At 49.5% G+C, this 19,912-nt stretch overlaps 6 protein-coding genes across 6 annotated transcripts; 2 read left to right on the forward strand and 4 right to left on the reverse strand.

The window, feature by feature from the left end:
- Positions 1-317: 317 nt before the first annotated feature.
- Positions 318-2,220, forward strand: N7503_010557 (uncharacterized protein; the record flags this gene model as incomplete). The annotated part of the gene is made up of 9 exons (XM_057070103.1): positions 318-439; positions 491-584; positions 647-771; positions 827-985; positions 1,039-1,057; positions 1,110-1,454; positions 1,511-1,677; positions 1,727-1,967; positions 2,026-2,220. The coding sequence occupies 9 exons, from the start codon at positions 318-320 to the stop codon at positions 2,218-2,220; spliced, it is 1,467 nt and encodes a 488-aa protein (XP_056916714.1).
- A 231-nt stretch (positions 2,221-2,451) lies between these two features.
- N7503_010558 (sugar porter family MFS transporter) lies at positions 2,452-4,227 on the reverse strand (the record flags this gene model as incomplete). Its single annotated transcript, XM_057070104.1, has 3 exons — positions 2,452-3,595; positions 3,663-3,863; positions 3,923-4,227. The coding sequence occupies 3 exons, from the start codon at positions 4,225-4,227 to the stop codon at positions 2,452-2,454; spliced, it is 1,650 nt and encodes a 549-aa protein (XP_056916715.1).
- A 2,171-nt stretch (positions 4,228-6,398) lies between these two features.
- Positions 6,399-8,382, reverse strand: N7503_010559 (Carboxylesterase type B; the record flags this gene model as incomplete). Its single annotated transcript, XM_057070105.1, has 6 exons — positions 6,399-6,520; positions 6,579-6,981; positions 7,065-7,575; positions 7,658-7,742; positions 7,802-7,986; positions 8,111-8,382. 6 exons carry the CDS (start codon positions 8,380-8,382, stop codon positions 6,399-6,401), a joined length of 1,578 nt encoding a protein of 525 aa, XP_056916716.1.
- Positions 8,383-8,780: 398 nt separating this feature from the next.
- N7503_010560 (uncharacterized protein) lies at positions 8,781-11,013 on the reverse strand (the record flags this gene model as incomplete). The annotated part of the gene is made up of 2 exons (XM_057070106.1): positions 8,781-9,955; positions 9,993-11,013. The coding sequence occupies 2 exons, from the start codon at positions 11,011-11,013 to the stop codon at positions 8,781-8,783; spliced, it is 2,196 nt and encodes a 731-aa protein (XP_056916717.1).
- A 799-nt stretch (positions 11,014-11,812) lies between these two features.
- On the reverse strand, positions 11,813-12,996 carry N7503_010561 (Spg1/Tem1 GTP-binding protein; the record flags this gene model as incomplete). The annotated part of the gene is made up of 3 exons (XM_057070107.1): positions 11,813-11,911; positions 11,961-12,328; positions 12,390-12,996. 3 exons carry the CDS (start codon positions 12,994-12,996, stop codon positions 11,813-11,815), a joined length of 1,074 nt encoding a protein of 357 aa, XP_056916718.1.
- Positions 12,997-13,615: 619 nt separating this feature from the next.
- Positions 13,616-15,238, forward strand: N7503_010562 (ribosome biosynthesis protein RRB1; the record flags this gene model as incomplete). The annotated part of the gene is made up of 4 exons (XM_057070108.1): positions 13,616-13,814; positions 13,892-14,373; positions 14,436-15,154; positions 15,214-15,238. 4 exons carry the CDS (start codon positions 13,616-13,618, stop codon positions 15,236-15,238), a joined length of 1,425 nt encoding a protein of 474 aa, XP_056916719.1.
- Between the last annotated feature and the right edge of the window lie 4,674 nt (positions 15,239-19,912).

A 19,912-nucleotide genomic window follows, 5' to 3' on the forward strand; every position in this document is an offset into this window, starting at 1 on the left:
TAGACCATCCCAACGCTTTGGCCACTCTATTTCCTATGCAGCCACAGATAACAGCTGCCAAATCTCTGGGATAGTTTCCCGCTATCTTGATCCTCTTAAGCCCATAGTTCTCTTGATAAGATGGGAAACTATTAGAAGATAGGGAAACGTAATGGAACTAGCTAATTGGGCACTGAAGTGAACCTTTAAGTTGAAGCATATATTATAAAGCAATGTACCAGAAGTATGACTACAATCAATATCAATACTACAAAGCAATAGCCTTTAATTTTGGAATTGACTCCAGATTGTGATACTGCATTGAACTATCCTCCACCATGGACATAGAGTCCAAGAAAACCGATCTCAAGGCCCCATGCGTCAATGTAGATGAGGATACCGGCACGATTGAAAGTGTACAGATCGAAATGCGCAGAGTGCTAAGGAAGATTGATACCAGGTACTTAAGACACCATCATCGAAACCATTCCCAAAGCCTAACATGAAACAGATTTCTACCACTTCTCGCCTTTTGCTACTTTTTGCAATTCCTCGACAAGACCTCTTTGGGATATACGGCTCTTCTGGGTATTCGTGCTGATACTGTATGCATCTCTTCCACATATCATAGATGCATGACATCTCGGTCACGGCTTACATATGACAGGGTATGGTTGGAGATGAATATTCCTGGATAAACTCCATTTTTTACTTTGGATACTTTCTTTGGTCTTTCCCGACATCCTGGTTAATTGTCCGCGTTTCCTTGGGGAAGTACCTTTCATTCGTGGTGTAAGCTATCTCAATGTCATGCATACGCAATACTAGATACTTACATACTGCATAGCTTTGTTTGGGGTGCTGTGCTTGCATGCCATGCGGCATGTCATAATTATGCCGGCTTCATGGTTGCCCGGTTCATCCTCGGTATAATGGAGTCATCCGTCGCACCGGGCTTCAGTTTCCTTACAGGGAAGTTCTATAGGCGAGAAGAACAACCCCTAAGGTGAGTCTCGCTGTGTTCATCTTCTCTTGCATTCAACTTACCTCTTATAACAGACACGGTATCTGGTACTTGGTATGTGTTTATTATACCATTGATTGGAAGGTGACTTACGATTTTGAAACAGGGCAACAGTTTCGCCGGCCTTTTCGGTGGTGTTCTAGCGTTTGGAATTGGACACATCCAAGCTAGACTGTACTCATGGCAATACCTTTTTATCATCCTCGGCTCGGCAACATCTGCCTGCGGAATCGCTTTGTTCTGGCTCCTTCCAGATGGACCTGATAGCGCCTGGTTCCTTTCACCAATGGAGCGTGTCACTGCTGTTGAACGTACTAATGACGTGCATCAGAAGTCTGGCTCGAATGAATTCCAGATGTATCAGGTTTGGGAAGCGCTGAAAGACCCTCAATCTTGGCTTCTTTCTTTGAATATGCTTGGTTGTATGCTCGTTAATTCTGGACTGAGTGCAGTAAGCATATATTGTTGAGCCCACGAGGTTGAAGCTGAGATTAACTTGAATGTCAGTTCACGGGTATCATCATCGCTGGCTTTGGTTACTCTGGCCTCCAGGCGTTGCTGTATCAGATGCCTGCTTCTGCGGTGCAAATCGGGTTGGTCATTATCACCTCGCTTTGCGGTAGCTACATTCCAAATTGCCGGTGTATTATGCTCGCCATTATGTCCTTGATCAGGTACGTCCTACACTTTGCGTAGCGTGCAGTATTTGCTAATGGAGTTCAGCATTGTCGGGGTCCTCTTAGTATATCTCCTTGATGACGAACACATCCAGGCTAAATTATTTGGCACATCAATAATGGGAGCTTTCGCCTCCGGTTTGCCAATCAGCATGTCGATGGTCTCGTCTAATGTCTCCGGGAGTGCCAAGAAGACCACTGTCAGCGCTATGTTGTTCCTTTCTTATTGTATTGGCAACATTATCAGTCCACAGGTCTTCTTGACGAGGGAGGAGCCCAAGTATCCGGTAAGCAAGGTTATCATCTCTGCTGATGGATTCATTCGCTGATTCGAAGACAAACTAGACTGGTATCAAGGTTTGTCTTACCGGTCTCTCTCTGGGGTTTGTTAGTGCAGTTGCTCTTCGTTTCTACTTACAGCACCGCAATTCGCTTGCGAAGACCAATGCTGTTAGCTATGAGTCAGAAGGCAGGGAAGTCATTGATCAAGATCAGGAGAAGACCGACAAGGAAATTCCGGGCTTTATTTATTTGCTTTAGACCTCGGGATAACCTTCGCAATATAGCTTATGGTCTTTATGATACTCGATGTAGTATTTGTTTATTTATACAGTTTACATGACAAGGCCCGGGAATGAATGGAGTGAAAACCAATATTTATGTTAAATTGTATCTCATGAATCCTTTTTTACATGATATCATCCAATGTAGGGCCATAGCCTATCCAAATAAAAAGAATAATTATCTTCTCGGCTCCAAATTAAATCCAGCTTACTCGGAAGTTTCAGCGGTGTGCTCGGCATGGGCAGCAGCAGTCTTCTCGCTCATGGCCAATTTGTCGCCCAGGACCTCAACATCACCACGCTCGGCAGCGGCAGTGCGCTTGCTGTCGTGGCTAGTCTTCCAGGCAGGGGTACCAATGTAGGGAATACCGTTGGGATCCTCGAAGATCTGCTCCGTCTCCTCAAGAGTCTTGCCAGCAGTCTCTGGGAACATGAAGAAAACGTGGACCCACATAACAGTGAGGAAGACACCGAAGATGATGTAAGTCTGCCAGCGGATATTGGCGAAAGCAGAGGGAACGAAAAGACCCAGTGCGGTGTTGAAAGCCCAGTTGGCGGATGTAGCGAGAGCGACGGCCTTTCCGCGGACGCGAAGAGGGTACAGCTCGGGAGGGTATACCCAGGAAACGGGACCCCAAGTGGGAGCGTACGAGGCAACGAAGAGGTAGGTACAAGCGATGAGGGCCTTGGCAGGAGCACCGCTCAGGCGCATCGACTCTTCGGGAGTTCCACCGATACCACCGGGGACGACGACACCATAGGCAGCCATCAAACCGGCGTTGGCATACATCCAGGTCATCATGAAGGCAGCACCGATTAGGAGAGTAGGTCGACGACCCCAACGGTCAACCCAAATCAGGGCGGGAACGGTGGTCACGACGTTGATGATGTACTGGATGGAAGAGGCGAGGAGGGTAGCGTTGCCAGAGTAGCCCGCCATAGTGAAGACGTAAGTGATGTAGTACATCATGACGTTCATACCAGTCAGCTGGGACCAGATCTGCATAAAGACACCAATAACCGTGCGGTTGAGCATCTTGGGCTTGAAGAGTTCCAGGTATGAGACGTCGGCGTTGTGGCGCTCGAACTCGCACATCTCGCCAATCTCTTGCATCTCAGCCATGACGAAGGGGCTGTTCGGGTCACCCTTACCGTGGACCAGGGTGAGGACTTGTTTGCATTCTTCCCAACGGTCTTTGCGTGCGAGCCAGCGGGGGGACTCGGGGAGGGTGATCATGCCAAAGAAGAGGAGGATAGCGGGAAGCATCTGGATACCCCAGGGAACACGGAAGACGGCGGTACTGTAGGTAGTGGCGGTCTTGCCACCAATGTAGGAGCAACCGAAGGAGATGCTATAAGGTTAAAGATGATTAGCATGACGAATTCGCATACTCTATGCTTTCTGGGGATTTGACATACTAGTACATGATCAGAATACCCCAGGTGATAGCCCACTGCTGGGATCCGACCAAGCGACCACGCTTTGAGGGAGGAGCAAGCTCAGAGATGTAGACAGGAACCTGAGCTGATTCAATGCCGACGGCGAGACCGTTGATAACACGGCCACCAATGAGCATACCCATGTTTTGAGAAGCGCAGATAATAGCAGAGCCAATAACCCTAGACAACGGAATGTTAGTCATAGCTAATATCGAGGGTCAAAGACGGGATTAACGTACCAGACAACACATCCAACCATAATAGAATAACGACGTCCAAGGCGATCCGAGATAAAACCGGAAATCAAAGCACCAAGCCACGAACCAGCGGGCATAGAAGCAGTGACACCACCCTGAGACAGAGAGCTCAACCCACTACAGTGATCGTCATCGGTGAAAGGAGGACCCAATGGTCCGTGGTTGAAATAACACTTGTAGGCAGGCGTCTCTATAATGGCAGACATCGACGAGATGTCAAAACCAAATAGACCACCGCCAATGACGGCGATGGCCGCAATGTAGTAGATGTTCCCCGCAAGAGGCATGATGGGCAGTCTGGTAGACTTAGATCCCAGATCTAGTTATTATAGGGTAAAAGGAAACACAAGAAAAAACCAGCCGATCAAACCAAGTCCGGCTGTGGGAGGAAAGGGGCATTTAAATAGATCGGGGAGTATTGCATATGACAGAGAATTCTTGTTATTTTTTTTTTACACTTTTTTTTCATTACCTTTTCGACCGGTGGCTTCGACATGGGGCCGAAACCATAGACAGCTCCACTAGGAGATTGGCCTGGAGACTTCATTTCGGATAAAGTCTGGGGAGAATTCGACAACACTGTAACGTTTCCGGCGAGATGTGCCAAGACCCTGTTCGCGTGCCCTGCGGGGGTAATTGTATGTGATTGGTTGTATATGGTAATATGGATCCACATGCCAGGTTCTCATTGGCCGGAATGGGCCGATCTCACAAATGGATCCGGGGAATCGGCCACGAGGGATGCCTTTTCTAGACCGAAAAAAGGATGGTCATTCAATGATTCAAGCCGTGTTCGGTCGGCTTATTGTGTCGGCTTCCTCCCGGGATGACGCTCTGTACGGGACGAATAAATAGGTATGTATTAGACACGACCATCCCTAGTGTCAATAATTAGGTATAATAAGGTAGAGGGTCTCTACCCGAAGACCCTACAGGAGAAATTTTGTTCCTTGTTCCAACATCAGGCCGCAGACCCATAGGTACCAAGATGAACGAAATGCAACAAAAAACAAGGCATTGATGTAAGCCTGTTCCAGGACTTGACCTGTTCAGTAGAAAACACGAATCGCGTACAGGAATTAAATTGGCGCATAGTCCAAATTAACCGGTTCTCCACTTAATCTCTAAACAAATTTTTCTATTGGGGTCTGGAGAGGCAGTCCGGGGCCCCAATGGACGGGCATTTACCCAGAAAGGGACGGCTTCGCACGGCATCCCACGGCACTGAGTGGTCGGCGCACGCCGAGAAGTGGAACTCGGAGGGGTCTTCGGGTTCTCTACGGGCCCTCTCCGGTTCAGCCTGTTTGTTTCCCGTGGACGGCTGCCCGAAATGAACAGTAAAAAATCAGAAAAAAATATTTTTCGAAGTTTTGTCCCATCAATGTTGGGCTGGTCGGTTACAGCGCAGGTTTCGGTCTGTGTGGGTCCCAAAAGAAACCTCTTACGATCCAAAGATGGTAAATGAAGTGTCGGGTTGTTCCATATTGACTCCGCGTTCTTCCATGCGGAGGTAAGTCGGGGTTGACCACGGCCACTTTCGTTCACCGGGAGTCCATTCCCCAGACATCTCCTCCGCAATTCACTGTTTACGCGGGGAATCATTCATGAGAGATTAGAGAGAAAAATCAAGTTTCGCTTAACATCATCACGCAGATCCCACTTTCTTCAATTGGAGAGTCTCAACAGGCCGTGTGTTAGCACGGCCCGCCCGATTCCCGATACATGGTCAGCTCCGTTAATTGCCCGAGATTATTACTGGAGGAAGAATTGCGGCCCTGCTCCGGATAAATCCATGATGTAATTTATTATGGCGCAAATAAGCACCTCTTGCGGTTGAGGCTTTTTTTCCCTTGCGCCTTAAACTCTGTACCTTCTGGATGCGACGCCGTGGCTGTTGAAATGGGCCGCGCTAGGGTCCAATTCCCGCGCCTCCTCGTCATGGTGCACGGATCCACTTGAAAGAGAGTTTTGCGCTCAGGAGTACACGCCTGGAATGGAACCATGGATTCGCTAATTAGCAAATGCACGGCCTTTGTCGGCAGTTCAGCAAGTGTTGGGGGGAACGACGAGGGATCGGCAAAAGCTTGCCCAAGTGTCGCCAATTACCATCCCCACGGGGTTTCCGAAGGCCTATGGACGATGTAACCATAATAATTCTTCTTTGGGATTATCGTACCATCTTTATCTCTACTTGAAAGGTCCAATCAACCAATCAATGTGTGTTTTATACTTCGAAATGAGCTTGACATCTACCCAATGTCCCACAAGCCTGGCCCAGTTGCAAATCGCTCCGCGTCTCAGTCTCTGAGAATGGTGTGCGGGTGGAAATGCCACTTTGACACATGAAAATTTCAATGATCAATGTGTTAAGCACAGCTGAACCAGAACCTCAAGCCGTCTGATAGCTGAATTATACATTATTGAACCAAATTTTACTTCCCATTTCTCATGAACTGAGCTAAACAGCACCTGCTCCAAGAAGTACGTCTCCCTTTATACCAGCACATCCATGCTCAAACCGCTGCGGTCTGAGAAACTCCACAGTTGAGTTCCCATAGGCCAGTCCAACCAACGTTTTTCCTATTCAAAGTTAACACCCATCTTGAAACGGGGTTGACCCATCATGTTTTAAACTCACCATGCGGATTGTATCTCGGCCAACCAAGCTTCTCCAGTCCATGCTTCGGATCACTAGCAAATGCCACCCAAGCGGAGGCCATGTACCTAGAAAACTCTTTTCCAGCCTCGCTATTCGGAATCCCACTGACTGTTTCTGCGTTGCCGAATAGCACTGGCAGATCAGATCCATGATAAGTTCCGCTTCCGGGGTAAAGACGCAGGTTGTCCCAGTCACCAAAGTATCGAGCTTGCCATGCTGGAACACCATGAGCTGTCCTGTATCTCACGGTTTCACCGCTGGGGCACGTAAATGCTGCGAGATTGAAGTCGTTCCAGGATTTATCGTTCACTGTGATGTTGCTTGCGTATGCGACGAGGCGGTAGAAGCCCGCTTCGTTGTCGTTGCATGTTACCAGATATGGCTGTAAACTTAGCATTCCGGTAGCTCAAATATATATCTAGGCATGGATATTATATAGATGTAATGGATCAACAAATGGCTTACCAGACGTGCGAATTTTCCCGCAGCTGATCGGTTTTTGTAATCACTAAAAACAGTTACCTCATCTGCGACTGGATGGAAAGCCGGCTCAGGAACTGTCGCCGAGGGTATTTGGGGATAGCTGGTGGAGGTGTCGAATATATCCTGCCATGGTTTCTGGCGCATACACTGTAGAACCCAGTCCTGGTTCTCAGAGCGACCTCCACATCCCAGAGATGTAGATACATTATAGAAAGCGTTTGCTGACTGTTCGATTGTACTGGGTATGTAACTCAGCGCAGTTCCAGAGTGAGATATTAGTCCACTGATCAGGGGGTCATGCGCCCAGGCATAGGAGTATAAGTCAACAGAGGTACCACCGGCTGACGATCCGAATATTGTGATGTGGCTTGGATCTCCGCCGAATCCTTTTATATTACGGTGGACCCATTCGATCGCCATGCGTTGGTCGAGAAGACCCACGTTCTGGGGAAGGTTTGGGGCGCCTGAGAAGCCAAATATATTCAATCGGTAACTTTAAGGGTTGTGAAAGCCGAATTATTAGTTGTAGATGTTCGTATTCAAGTATATGTTGGAGGCATTTTGAGCCAACTCACTTGATTGTCACCAATAGGACTTCATGTTTGGATGCTAAAGCCTGTCCGTCATAATAAGAACTTTCAGCGCCTGTAATAACGAATCCTTGGAGTCAACTGGTGTTAGCATATTACTTATATATGTCAGCTGTGAATTGCACTTACGTCCACCATGAATCCACAGTAGAACTGGTTTTAGTTTGGAAGAACCAGGTTTTGTCCATATGTTGAGGTACAAGCAGTCCTCACTTTGCGGACCGGGCTGTTGCAAGAATGCGCTTATAATTCTGGACGCTTGAGAAGTCGATCCAGGGTACCATGGAAGTGTGTCGTTTTGACAGGGACAGTTACTATTGTTTCATTAGATAGCTTATTAGCAATGGGATGTGATACATATACGGGCTCTGTTATAGCGTTATGAATTATCAGTGACCCCAACTTCAAGGGCAAAGAGAAGTAGTGAGATGAAAACACACGTAGGTATCTGCTATGACAGTCTCTTTTGATTCCGATGATGCGGGTGCGGCGAATCGTAGTTGGCCCGTTGGGGGTGATGCATATGGAATGCCCAGGTACTCAGAGACACCAGGAAATTGGGGACCAGCATGGCCAACTATCAGTCCGCTGCTAGTTTTCACAGAAGCAACGGGCAATGATCGGGCTGAAGCAAAACATTGTTGGCACCAAACGAGAGAACACGTGCATATAACAAGAATAGACTGGGTAAGCATATTAGGGCCTGCCATAGCGAGGGTTGCTCAATTGAAATACAGATCGTGGGAAACTAGTGGTCAAGTGTGATATTATAGCACTCAAATCAGATTCATGTGACTCAAACATGTGTTACTGATCGAACATGTAGTGCTGACTGAGTCTGCATGAACTCCTTAATCCCGGTCAGTCTTAAAAGATTATGCTGATCCCAAGGTCAGCAACATGACTTATGAGGGCTTTTCAAAGAGACTGATCCATTGAACTGTAAAACCATAAGCACACGTGCTATGCTTCGTGCATTCTCAGTCATCTTCACTAGGCCCTGGTCTACATTGACTGTTTCCAAGGTCGTACATGATTTCCAACATTAATTATTTGCCTATGTTCCTGGGCTAAGCCTCCCAGTTCGAAGTTGTCATCATGATCATCATCATTTCACCAGCTCCCATTGTGCAATGTATGCCCATGCCATTCCCACACGGCCGCGTTGGGATTCATACTCTTCAGCCGTTATCCCACGGCAATTCGTGCGCTCACCAAACTTCGTCAACACAGCAAGTAATACCTTCTGGCCAGGTGCACCGAGCATCCGAGGATCTACATCCACGTACCAGAACTCGCCGCCGCCGCCTGGACCAGAGCCAGGCATATGTCGGAAGACGAGCTGATCGTCTTTCCGTCCATCAACGCCCTTGATCATGAGTAGGAATAGAGCAGGCTTGAGACGCGAGTGCCGCGCCAGTGTCCAGTGTTCACAGATTAGTCCGAATTGGAAACGAAGCGGGCTTTGTGCGCTGTATACTGAGATCTCCCCACCCTCTGGCTGTAGAGTCCTGCGGCCGATGCTATGTTTATCGGCATCGCTGTAGGTTTTGATGGGCTTCAAGCCGGTTGGCATGTCAGGGTTGATTACAATGTATTCTTCATAACTGACGAAGCGACCATCTTCACGGTAGAGGTAGCCTGTGTTTTCGGGGTAGTGCTTCAGACCAAACTCCTCGTTTGACATGGAGAAATAGGCAGGATTGTATTTTGGCTCGTAAGGCATGCCTTTGCCATTCACGCAGCCGGAGCCCCAGCATGGATCGACCAGCTTCCAGCGTCCGCCGTCAATTTTCACGGCGTTCCAGGCATGGGTTGTTTTGAAAGGTGGTGGGCGTGCGCCTGGCGCTAGGGGGACGTAACCGAATCCTTTATCAGCACCACCAATTACAACGGCTTCCAATCCAGCTTTCGTGGCCAGCACAGCATATAACCCTGCATAACCCTCGCAGACAGCCAATCCAGTGGCTAGGGTATTTTGGGGAGTGGATGGCTTCACGTTATTATTGAAGAATGCGACGGTATCATAGTGAATGTTATGATGCATCCAGGAGAATATGGCTCTAGCCTTGTCGGTCAGGGATGGGAATGGAGCAGTCAGCTCATTCGCTAACCAGCCCAGATCTTGTGTCGGGAGGGAAGCGCGTGGATACTGGGCTCCCCGGGCGTCTGGACCGGAAAAGTCTCGACATACCAAGCACTCCGTCGTAGAACTAAGAGGCTGTGCGGCGCCCGGGGAGGAGCCATGGAATTTTGGCTTGGTAGCTTGAAGCTTTGAGAGATCTGGACGAGATCCGTGGGGAATAGGGGGGAGGCACACCGTTCGGTGAAGTGTTACTTGCTGGTGTGCTATTCGGTCTCACAGGGAGATTTGGAGTCTTCAACCCACCGAACCCGGACTGTCGAATATTGTCCAGAGTTGTAGCATTTGCAGGCGGGGGTAACCTCCGAGCCGGCAAGCTCGGGCGGTCTTCTTGTTCGGGTTCGTTTGTTTCATTAGGCCCATATGTAGGTGCGTCTAGTCCAGATGGCCGTCGCACAGGAAGAGGCGGCGGCGCGGGTGATTTCTCAGATCTGATTGAGGAGCGTGTCGGCAAAACAGGACGTGATGGTCTGGCAGGTGGCGAGGGTGAAGCGCCTTTGCCTCGCAATGAGGATAGCTTTGAGGTTAACCCGTTGGTTAAGCCGTTGAGCCTGGAGTCAGACTTGGGTTCTGAGCGCGAGGGCGGTTGCACGTCGATCGGATCTTCTCTGATACGTCTGGGAGGCAACACAGGTAGCTCTGTCTCTCCCCAGGCAGGGGCTTTGATGCGACCGCTGCCAGTGGTACCAGTGGTGCTAGTCGAATTGACAGACGTTGTCGATGCGCCACGTCCCAGACTATTCACGGTCGTCGCAGTTGTAGAGTGAGAGGCATCGGAGGTGACTGATTCGATCGATGGTCTCCGTGGTTGATCTTCTGTCGGTCTGCGAGGCGGCAATGCGGGACGTCTCTCCGCGAATTCAGAGCGCGCTGGAGGGGGAGGAGGCGGACGGTCCTTTCGTGTTGGCAGCGCAGGGGGAACTTTCGGTTTAGGCTTCAGTTCCGGTCGTGGCGATGGTGTGGGCGGAGGCCGCACCGCCGGTCGTTGTGTCCGAACATCTGAGGGCTTATTTCTATACGAGTCGCCGTCCAAAGTGGACTCGCTCTCATCGTATGATGGTGGTGGTCTTGGAGGTTGGCCGCGATCGGCAGCCGGGCGGAATAACGGTGGCTCAGGGCCCGATGGGTGAGCGGCTTGGGATTGCTTTAAAGCAGCAATCCGCTCTTGAATCGAGCCAAGCTGTGGTTCTTCAGTCATGATGCTCGTGACTTGATCAGGATAGGCTGAGTGAAGGACACAGCAACAATCTTCGTCCTTGGAAATGACTGTAATGACAGTTTCAAGCGCCAGTGGCTTGGCGCGAGACTAACACTCAGCCTTGTTCGGGTGGGTTGGTGGAGACTCTTAAACCCCAAATCAATCACAGTCACAGCAGTATGTGACAGTAAAGGTAGAAAGTCAAAACAGGCGGCTCAACCTGAATTTGGCCCCAAATGAGGGGCAGGTGTGCCTCCGCATGAGCCATGGGTCCCGAATCTATATTTGGACCACATCCATGGATCTAAATATGTACCTGTGTGGCAAAACAAAATATTGTTGAAAGGTAGTATGGTTACAAGTCAATATTATTTTCGAATTTTGTATTTCCATGTTGCCTGTCATTTGGACTCCCAAACGCCTGGAGCGGCTGAAAGGCGCCCCTCTAGGGAAAAGATATGAAAACAGAGAAGAGAAGACTAAGTATGTCCATGGATGGATGGGGGGTATATCCCCAATGAACACAGAGAAAGGAAAAGAAAAAAAAAATGCAAAGAAACTGTGGGGATAAGTTAGGCTAACTTTCAGACTGCAGATTTGGTGGTAATTCACCTATCATTCATCATGCAAGCAGGGCCACACAGACAAGAGAAACGTGGAATACATGATTGGAAGAATGGAAAAAGAAAAGAGAATTCACAGAATGGAAGACCTCAAGGGCCAGGAGTCAGCATCGTTCGTCAAGAGCATCACTTCATCCCAATGTACATAATCATGAGACCGACTAGAGACTGGGGCCTTAGACAGACTTGTAGAGTAGCAGGGGCTCGCCAACATTCTCAATCTCAGGGATGGTACATTTAAGATCGAATGCCTTGGCCAGGACAATTTTGAAGATCTGCAAGGGTTAGTGACGGGACACAGGATCGAAAGGAAGAGGGACAGACCTTTTGAACATTGATGCTGTGACTGGTGCTGCTGAAGATCAGGCTGGCCTTCATCGCCTTAGCAAAGCGCTTCGCTTGCAAAGAGATCTCTTCTTGGTCTTCCCGGGGGAAGTTGACAAAGTGGTCGTATTTGGTTCCAACTAAGAAGGGAATTGCTGTCTTGTTGAAGCCTCGGCCCTGGCGGTACCACTCCTTGATGGAGTTGAGAGTGCTCTTGCGGGTGAGATCAAACATGAAAAGAATAGCCACAGCATCGTTGCAGACAAGCGGAAGCATGTTCACAAACTCACGCTGACCACCAAGATCCCAAATGCTAAAAGTGATCTCAGTGTTACGAATTGAAATAGTCTTCTCCATGAAATTGACACCTGCAGGAGATTATCTGGTCAGCAAAAAGACTTAGACCGAGTTCAGTCTCTTAACACTCACCCAGTGTCTGAATGTAGTCCTCATCCCAGCTACCCTCGACGTACTTGACCATCAGACTAGTCTTTCCGATCTGAGCATCTCCAACCATTCCAACCTTGATGACAACGCTATTCTTCGCCGCCTGCGACGACTGTCCCCTTTGGGCGACCTCCGATGGCTGTGGCTGTGACATGCCATGTCGTTCCGGGCCACTTGAAAAACCAGAGCCGGGACGCGATGCGGGGTGAAGCTGAGGCTGCTGAGTCAGGGAAGGTGATGAATTGAAGCGAGAAGTTGGGTCGGCATCTTGAGGATGGTATTCAGGAGCAGAGTTGTGGAATTCGGTGGATCGAGAGTGATAGTGGGCTTTTGAGTCGCTAGCGTAACCATGATCGACTCGGACGTGACCAGCAGCTTGTTCGACCGGTGCAGCGACCGCATCATCAGAAGGCTGTTCAACGTTGACACTGACTGGGGCGGGCTGCTCCTCTGTCTGCTCTACAGGCTGTTCCTGTTCGGACGGAACTGGCAGCGACTGGGGAACTTCTGGCGCCTGGGGCTCGACAGGAGGCTGCTGCGGCTCCGCGACAGCAGGAACTTCTGAGACAGGCTGCTGTAGCGGATCCATTCTGGTGCTCGGGGAGGGTATGTCAGGAGGAGAGAGTTTATCTTCCTTGCGTTGAGTACCTGTTCGTAACACGTCCTTTAGCACCTGCGGGGAAAGGAGAGACCCATGTGATATATCACCAACCACGACCAATTACTTGGTCTTAATGGTAGTACAACCCAATGGGACAGTATTTTCAGTATGCAAGGTGTCTTTGAAATGCTAACCTTTGCCTCCGACCGAGGAAGATCTGACAAATCGCCAGGGTCTGAGATTCGGGGGAGTGGGCGCGAACCAATCGAGGGCGGTGTAAACAGAGACTCAGCTCGCACTGATTTGTGGAGATGATGGGAAGAAAAAGGGGGAGACGGAAAGAAAGAAGGATTGAAGACAGGGATGAAATGTTCAATGCAGGAACACGAGGCAGTTCGCGCCCGGAGATTAATTATCTCTGTGTAGACTGGCGATTCAGCTCAGCAACTTCACATAATGCGGGAAACATGGATCTGCGCTAGTCCACGATAGGATTAGCGTGGGCACCGGCTGTCGCCCAAAATTTATTGAAAAACTTCTTATCGCCGGACGAACTTCCCCTCCATTCCAACCCAACCTTATTTCAAATCTCTTTGACACTTTCACCATGTCTAAGAGAGCCGCAGATCCCTCTGGGGAGCAGGATGCTGCCCTCAAGGCGGGCGATCGCCCAATGCTTGACGCTACTCCCGACGAAGTGGGGGAGTTTGAGGACGAATATGAGGATGAGTTCGAGAGCGAAGACGAGATCTTGGAGGCTGGTGTTGATGGTCGCCCAGACGCAGAGCGTGAGGAGGAAGAGCGTGGTAGGTGCTACTATTCTCAATGTCTAATTGCTGGCATTGCAGTAGTGATTGGAAAATTAATGATTTGGATTGTACAGAGGGCATGGACGTCGACAAGCAGACTTTCATTCCTGGACGGACAAAATTGGCACCCGGAGAGACTCTTTCGCCTGATCCTTCTACCTACGATATGCTTCACACCCTCACCACACCCTGGCCTTGCCTGTCCTTCGACATTGTGCGCGACTCGCTTGGCGACAATCGCAAGACGTTCCCTGGAACCGTTTATGCCGTCGCCGGTACACAGGCGGAGGGATCCAAATCGAAAGACAATGAATTGATGGTTTTGAAGATGAGCTCATTGAGCAAGATGGAGCGTGACGGTGAGGACTCGGAGAGTGACGAAGACTCCGACGATGATATGGGTGAACCCATCCTTGAGCACAAGTCCATTCCCCTGGGCTCAACGACAAACCGCATTCGCGCGCACCAAACCCCGTCCCAATCGGCCGATTACTCCAAGCCCCCACAGACCCTGACGGCTACTATGCTGGAGAACTCGCAGGTTCTCATCCACGACGTCACTGCCCACCTTACCAGCTTCGATGTGCCCGGCACCATCCTTCCCCCTCCGCCTCCAAGCCTCTTTCCACACTCCGCATGCACAAGGCTGAGGGTTACGCTCTGGACTGGTCCCCGCTCCATCCCCTTGGTAAGCTCCTGACTGGTGACAATGACGGTTTGATCTATGCGACTACCCGTACCGAGGGTGGTGGCTGGGTGACCGACACCCGCCCATTCCTCGGTCACACCTCTTCCGTTGAAGAGCTCCAGTGGTCGCCGAACGAGAAGAATGTCTTCGCGTCTGCCAGCAGTGACGGTAGTGTGAAGGTTTGGGATGTGCGATCCAAGTCCCGCAAGCCTGCCGTGGACGTTCACATCTCCAACACCGATGTCAACGTTATGAGCTGGTCCAACCAGACCTTCCACCTCCTTGCGACTGGTGCCGATGACGGCCAGTGGGCCGTTTGGGATCTGCGTCACTGGAAGCCGGATGCTGCCTCTCCTTCTTCCCAGATCCGCGCATCGCCTGTCGCGTCTTTCGATTTCCACAAGGAGCCCATTACCAGTATCGAATGGCACCCGTCTGATGACAGTGTGGTTGCTGTGGGTTCTGCAGACAACACTGTCACTTTGTGGGATTTGGCTGTTGAGTTGGACGACGAGGAGAGCCGCGAGGCTGGCCTTGCCGACATTCCCCCGCAGCTTCTTTTCGTTCATTATATGGATTCCGTCAAGGAAGTGCACTGGCAGGCTCAGATGCCGGGTACCCTGATGGCCACTGGTGGCAGCGGATTCAGGTATGTTGATATATACATCATTTTGATACTTGCAAAGCTAACCTTTTGTTTCTTTACAGTGTATTCAAGACCATCAGTGTCTAGATGAGCGACCAAGTCTACTTGTAATTACCTAAAAGTCATGTGTGATGTCCTGCTCATATACCATTCGAGCACCGTGGAGCCCTGCTCGTTAACGATTTGGAGTTGTAGCCTGTCATATAGAAGTGATAGAGCAATGAATAAAATTATTCCCTTTCTAACATAGAATCAAACAGTGGAAGGTCTACTTATGGATCGTCTACATCCATGTTCAATTCAGATCACCTGGTGATGTCACTGCTCACTTGTTTGATCAAGTACTAGGTATAATCTGCTTGTAGTCAATACCTTCTACCCCCGGGGCTCCAAGCTTTAGACCACAAGTATATCCCACCAATCCCACAGCGGAATTCCACACTACTAATTCCGCACCCCGGAACCAACAAAATCCAAAGCAAAAATAAATAGTAACGTGGAGGGGGGAGGGGCAACCCGCTGCAATGCAAAACATGTCCTAGTGCGTGCGAGTTACAGCTATACTCACCCGCTGAGCTCTGAGTAGTCCGGCACGAGGTACTCCGGTGCATCTCGCGCCATAATTACACCAGGTACCGTACTTCATGTATTGGTACTCGCCCGTGGTAATATGTAAAGAAGCCCTGGAAGATGTGGTTGTGCATAAGTACCCTGTACAAGGCTTTAGCGTAACTATCGAAGAGCCGGGTGGTATTCTTGTGTGGGTTAGCTCGGAGCTGTACATTTGAGCATGTAGTGGGTACGGAGCCGGTTGTTAGGGCCAGTGCGCTATTATTTCGGCGCCTGGATGGGCCCGAGTCGGGTGCGACATGCAGGCTAGGCCAGTCGGTTCTATGATCATGTACTTGGCGGGTTTAGTGGCGGGTGAGGGGCGGTTTGGGCCAGTAGCGGTGCTGCTAGCTTGCATATACTTTGGGAGGCTGTGGACTGTTGGATGATCGAGGGTCGATCGATTTGGCTTTGGATTTCGTCGTTTATTGTCTTTCTATTTTGTGGCGAACAGAAGCTACATATAGTTGTCTACAGTATGCTGTGCTGTATCTAGCGGGCGCATTTGGCTATTTTTAGACCTACGTAGTAGGGACAAAATATGTGGAATAAGTGAAAGGTACATAGGATGATTGCCCACTACTGTAGATCCTACGCAGAAAGGGATGATGTGAATGCAAAATGTCGCTTGGGGGCGGATGTAAGTATGGCCGAGGTATGACATGCATGGATTCGGGAGACTTTGTTTGCGAGTCGGATGCTCGTCGCTTCCGGTGGTATTGAGGAACATACTGTAAGATTACTATGGGTGTTTCGTCTGTGGCGTTGAAGGTCAGACAGATTCCAGCGCGGTTGTACTTGTGTTGCATGAAGAGGGAGCAGTTTGAGACGGTTTCCTCGGTTACTTTAGTTGAATTTTACACAGTGGACACTTGATCGGATTCAGGTACCATCTGTGATCATTTTGCTAGTAACCGTGAATAAAACACTAAACCTCAACGTGGACACTAATCATGCATTTCTTTTATTGCTAATCTGCAGTTTCCACACTTCAGAGGTACATAGTCTGAGCTCACTGCTTGTATACTTACCCACTTGCGGAAACCGGCAAAACATTAACTGGAAATACCTCGGAAACAATACGAAATACAACTAATGCACGACGAAGCAGACCAGTCAATCACATCAGATCTAGCCGCTCTCACCATCCGACGCCTGCACGTTCCGTATGGTGATCATGCACTACAACCAAGTAGAGTTCGACGTGCTGCAGATGGCCAGGCTAAGGCACTCATTCCAGCATCGGCATTTCTCCGTTGGAAACCACCGAAATGCTATCAGGCGCAATGGCTAGGATAAACAACTAGCCGCGTAAAGGAATAGCGCCAGAGCTACTAGTCCTAGCAACTTCCATAGTCGTGCTCTTATCGGGCAATGTCGCGATCTTCCGTTCCCTATCAGTCACCGGTCAATCCCCAGCCTTGACGCTTGAAGTCTACGATCCACTTAGTTTGACTTAGTCGTATTTTGGTCCTTTGGCCAATTTAACAGTCATTTTGTTATCGTGGTCAATCAAGATATGCATTCTTCAAGTGAATTTTTGTTTTCTTGGGCTTGTCTTAGCGCTCGCTCTGACCACTTTCAGATGCCGATCCCGCTCGATCGCCCCCAACTGCGCATATTGTTGTCTACACATGGTACTTTCAGTTGCCACTGCAATTTGTATGATCGTCTCTATGCATTGAGACTGCGGTAGGTCTGAGCATCCGCGATCATTGATGTACTGGTTGATGTCATGCTAGATCACCCGATCCTACTATTGGACTTTCTGATCGCCAGCGCAGGGATGCAGATGCACCAGTGAGCTTTCAGCTTAATCAGCGCCTGTTTTCAACCTGGATTACCGACCCAGAGAGCTACTTGAGCTAGTAGTTAGGGTCGTTAGTGCATGCGTAGTGGACAGTGCGCAATGGTGACATCCCTCGTCGCTTCTGTAAATAGAAAAAATGTACTATGGACAGCTACGACGTAGGAAAGTTTCGATGTCAAGTTCCACGGGCGTGGCTGTTGACACCAGCTTATCAAGCATCGGGCGTATCCGCACTTGCAAGAAATCCCGCGCGCATCATCTAAACCAATTGGGGACCTCAGGCGACCGCCGCTTGTAGTTTCCTTCGCATCGCTTCTTAGGCTAAAGTGGAGCGCCATTGGCCATGGCTTGCTAGACTTTGTACCTGTCGCAAATCTCACAGAGTTTCAAGTTGAATGGGACGCCAGCAGAATTAGTTTGATTCAATCCGCCGTCGGGCAATCACCGGCACTTTATTGCCGGGCTTGACGATGTAGTTTGGCAGCCCCTGGTGTCCTTGGAAAAATGATTTTGCAAGGTGACGGAATTTTAGACTGGTGCCATATTCCCACGGCACACATATTACGTAGGTGTTTGCAATATTCTGTTGATATGAACAGCCCACACACTACTATAGGAAAAGGGTTACAGTACATGCCGGAAGGTAAGCGGCAAATCGCATGTCGCGTATCTGATCGACCCGAGCTGCACATCAAAGAATGGCCCGGGCTTTGCCTGACAGGATCAGTGGAATCCTTGTCGAATCCACCCTGTCTCCATTGGCGGGACAGCGGACCTTCGCCCGTCGACGTTATCATCACAAGTGGATCAAAACTCACAAAATGACGCATAAGGCCAGCGAATAGAGCCCCAGGGGTATTTCATCCATACCCGAGCGCCAGGGGCGAAGCAAAGATCATTTCTTCTGCATTTTCCTGCGGGCCCAAGCGAAACGCCACGACCCTCTGAGGGTACTGCTATTTGCAGGTCCACCACAGCGCTAGGACTGCAGACCTAGTACAGAACAAAACGTCTGGTGAGCCCTTCTGCAAGATCAATTTGGTCCGACCAATCGCCTACAAGGCGCTCTGTGGACTTCTTCAGAGTCTCGGTGTTTGAAAACAGGGCGGCATCTACTCCATAAGGGTCGCAAATTGCACAAATCAGGACGAAGTTACAAAACGCCAAAACGGCGTGAAGTCCGATCAGCCCATAAATGGGGACTAGTGGATCCTCCTTTGGACTTGATGCCATCGTGCACAAGTGCGAGCACAGGCCATGGGGCGATCAGCCCGTTGCAGGACAGGGATGCGTGCATTGGAGCATCGGAGAATTTCTGAGGCATTAGTAAGGTCACACATGTTTGTGGATATGATCAGTGTTGCTTTTGATTTGCCTTGTTTGGAATGTGAGGAGATCTTTTCATTCGCCCATCTCTACGCAATTATGGGCTTTTGTTGGCGTACCGCGTACAGTTGCCAGCGATCACCCGCAAAGCGCGGTTACGCAATAACATTGGATTCGGCTCAATATCTTTCTCTAGCAGTACAATGACGCAGGTAGGTTTTCCTGGGAATCCATTGAGACAGGGGTCGCGAATGAATTTTATTGGTCAGGTTGGCTGTGGCGCTTTGGTGGTAAATGCAAAGAGTATAGTGCGCTCGGCCTCATAAAAGATTGAGATTGGCTAGTAATTGACTTCGGCTCTTGGACCTGCATTGTTATGACAACGGGTGTTTTTGTGAAGCAGCAAAAAAAGAAAAATATATTAATCATTTCATTTGGGCTATCTCATTGAGGTTGGAGGGTACACTGAATACACGCAATTCTATGGAGGTAAACCCATTGAGCGCATTTCCATGTCATATCATAATTCTCTGCTACAGTTAAGGTAACACGGGATAGGAAGGCATCTCGATTGTGCAGATTAAATTGCTCATGTGGCATAAATTCGGCCTGGTGTTGCCGGATTTTGGAGGTTAAGCCCGGAGAGTTCAGACATTACCACATCCCGTGACGCAGTTGGAGTCGTTTCATTTGTCACTAGACCTTGACTCACCTCGGGTCACCTGCAGCTCTCTCAGGCCGCTAGTAATCTAGTCTACGTTAGTGTGCATGCTCGGGTCTGGGGATTCTGCAAACGAGACGTCCGTGCGACTGGATGCTCCTATTGAGAGTCGTTTTTCTATAGGTGTTTGTTTCTTGAAAGCCAAAGAATCCACAATTGTACTGGGGGATCCCCAGTCTCCGCCAACATCCGAAAAGTTCGGGTCATCCCCAGACAGAATTAATAATGGAAAAGAAATAATATGGGTCAAAAGGAAGCCCTAGAAAGAAACGGGCGAATAGTGGGATCGTCGGGC

This window comes from Penicillium pulvis (genome assembly GCF_028828015.1).
Source record: "Penicillium pulvis strain IBT 33274 chromosome Unknown scaffold_8_segment0_segment0, whole genome shotgun sequence".
Classification (NCBI taxonomy): Eukaryota; Fungi; Ascomycota; class Eurotiomycetes; order Eurotiales; family Aspergillaceae; genus Penicillium; species Penicillium pulvis.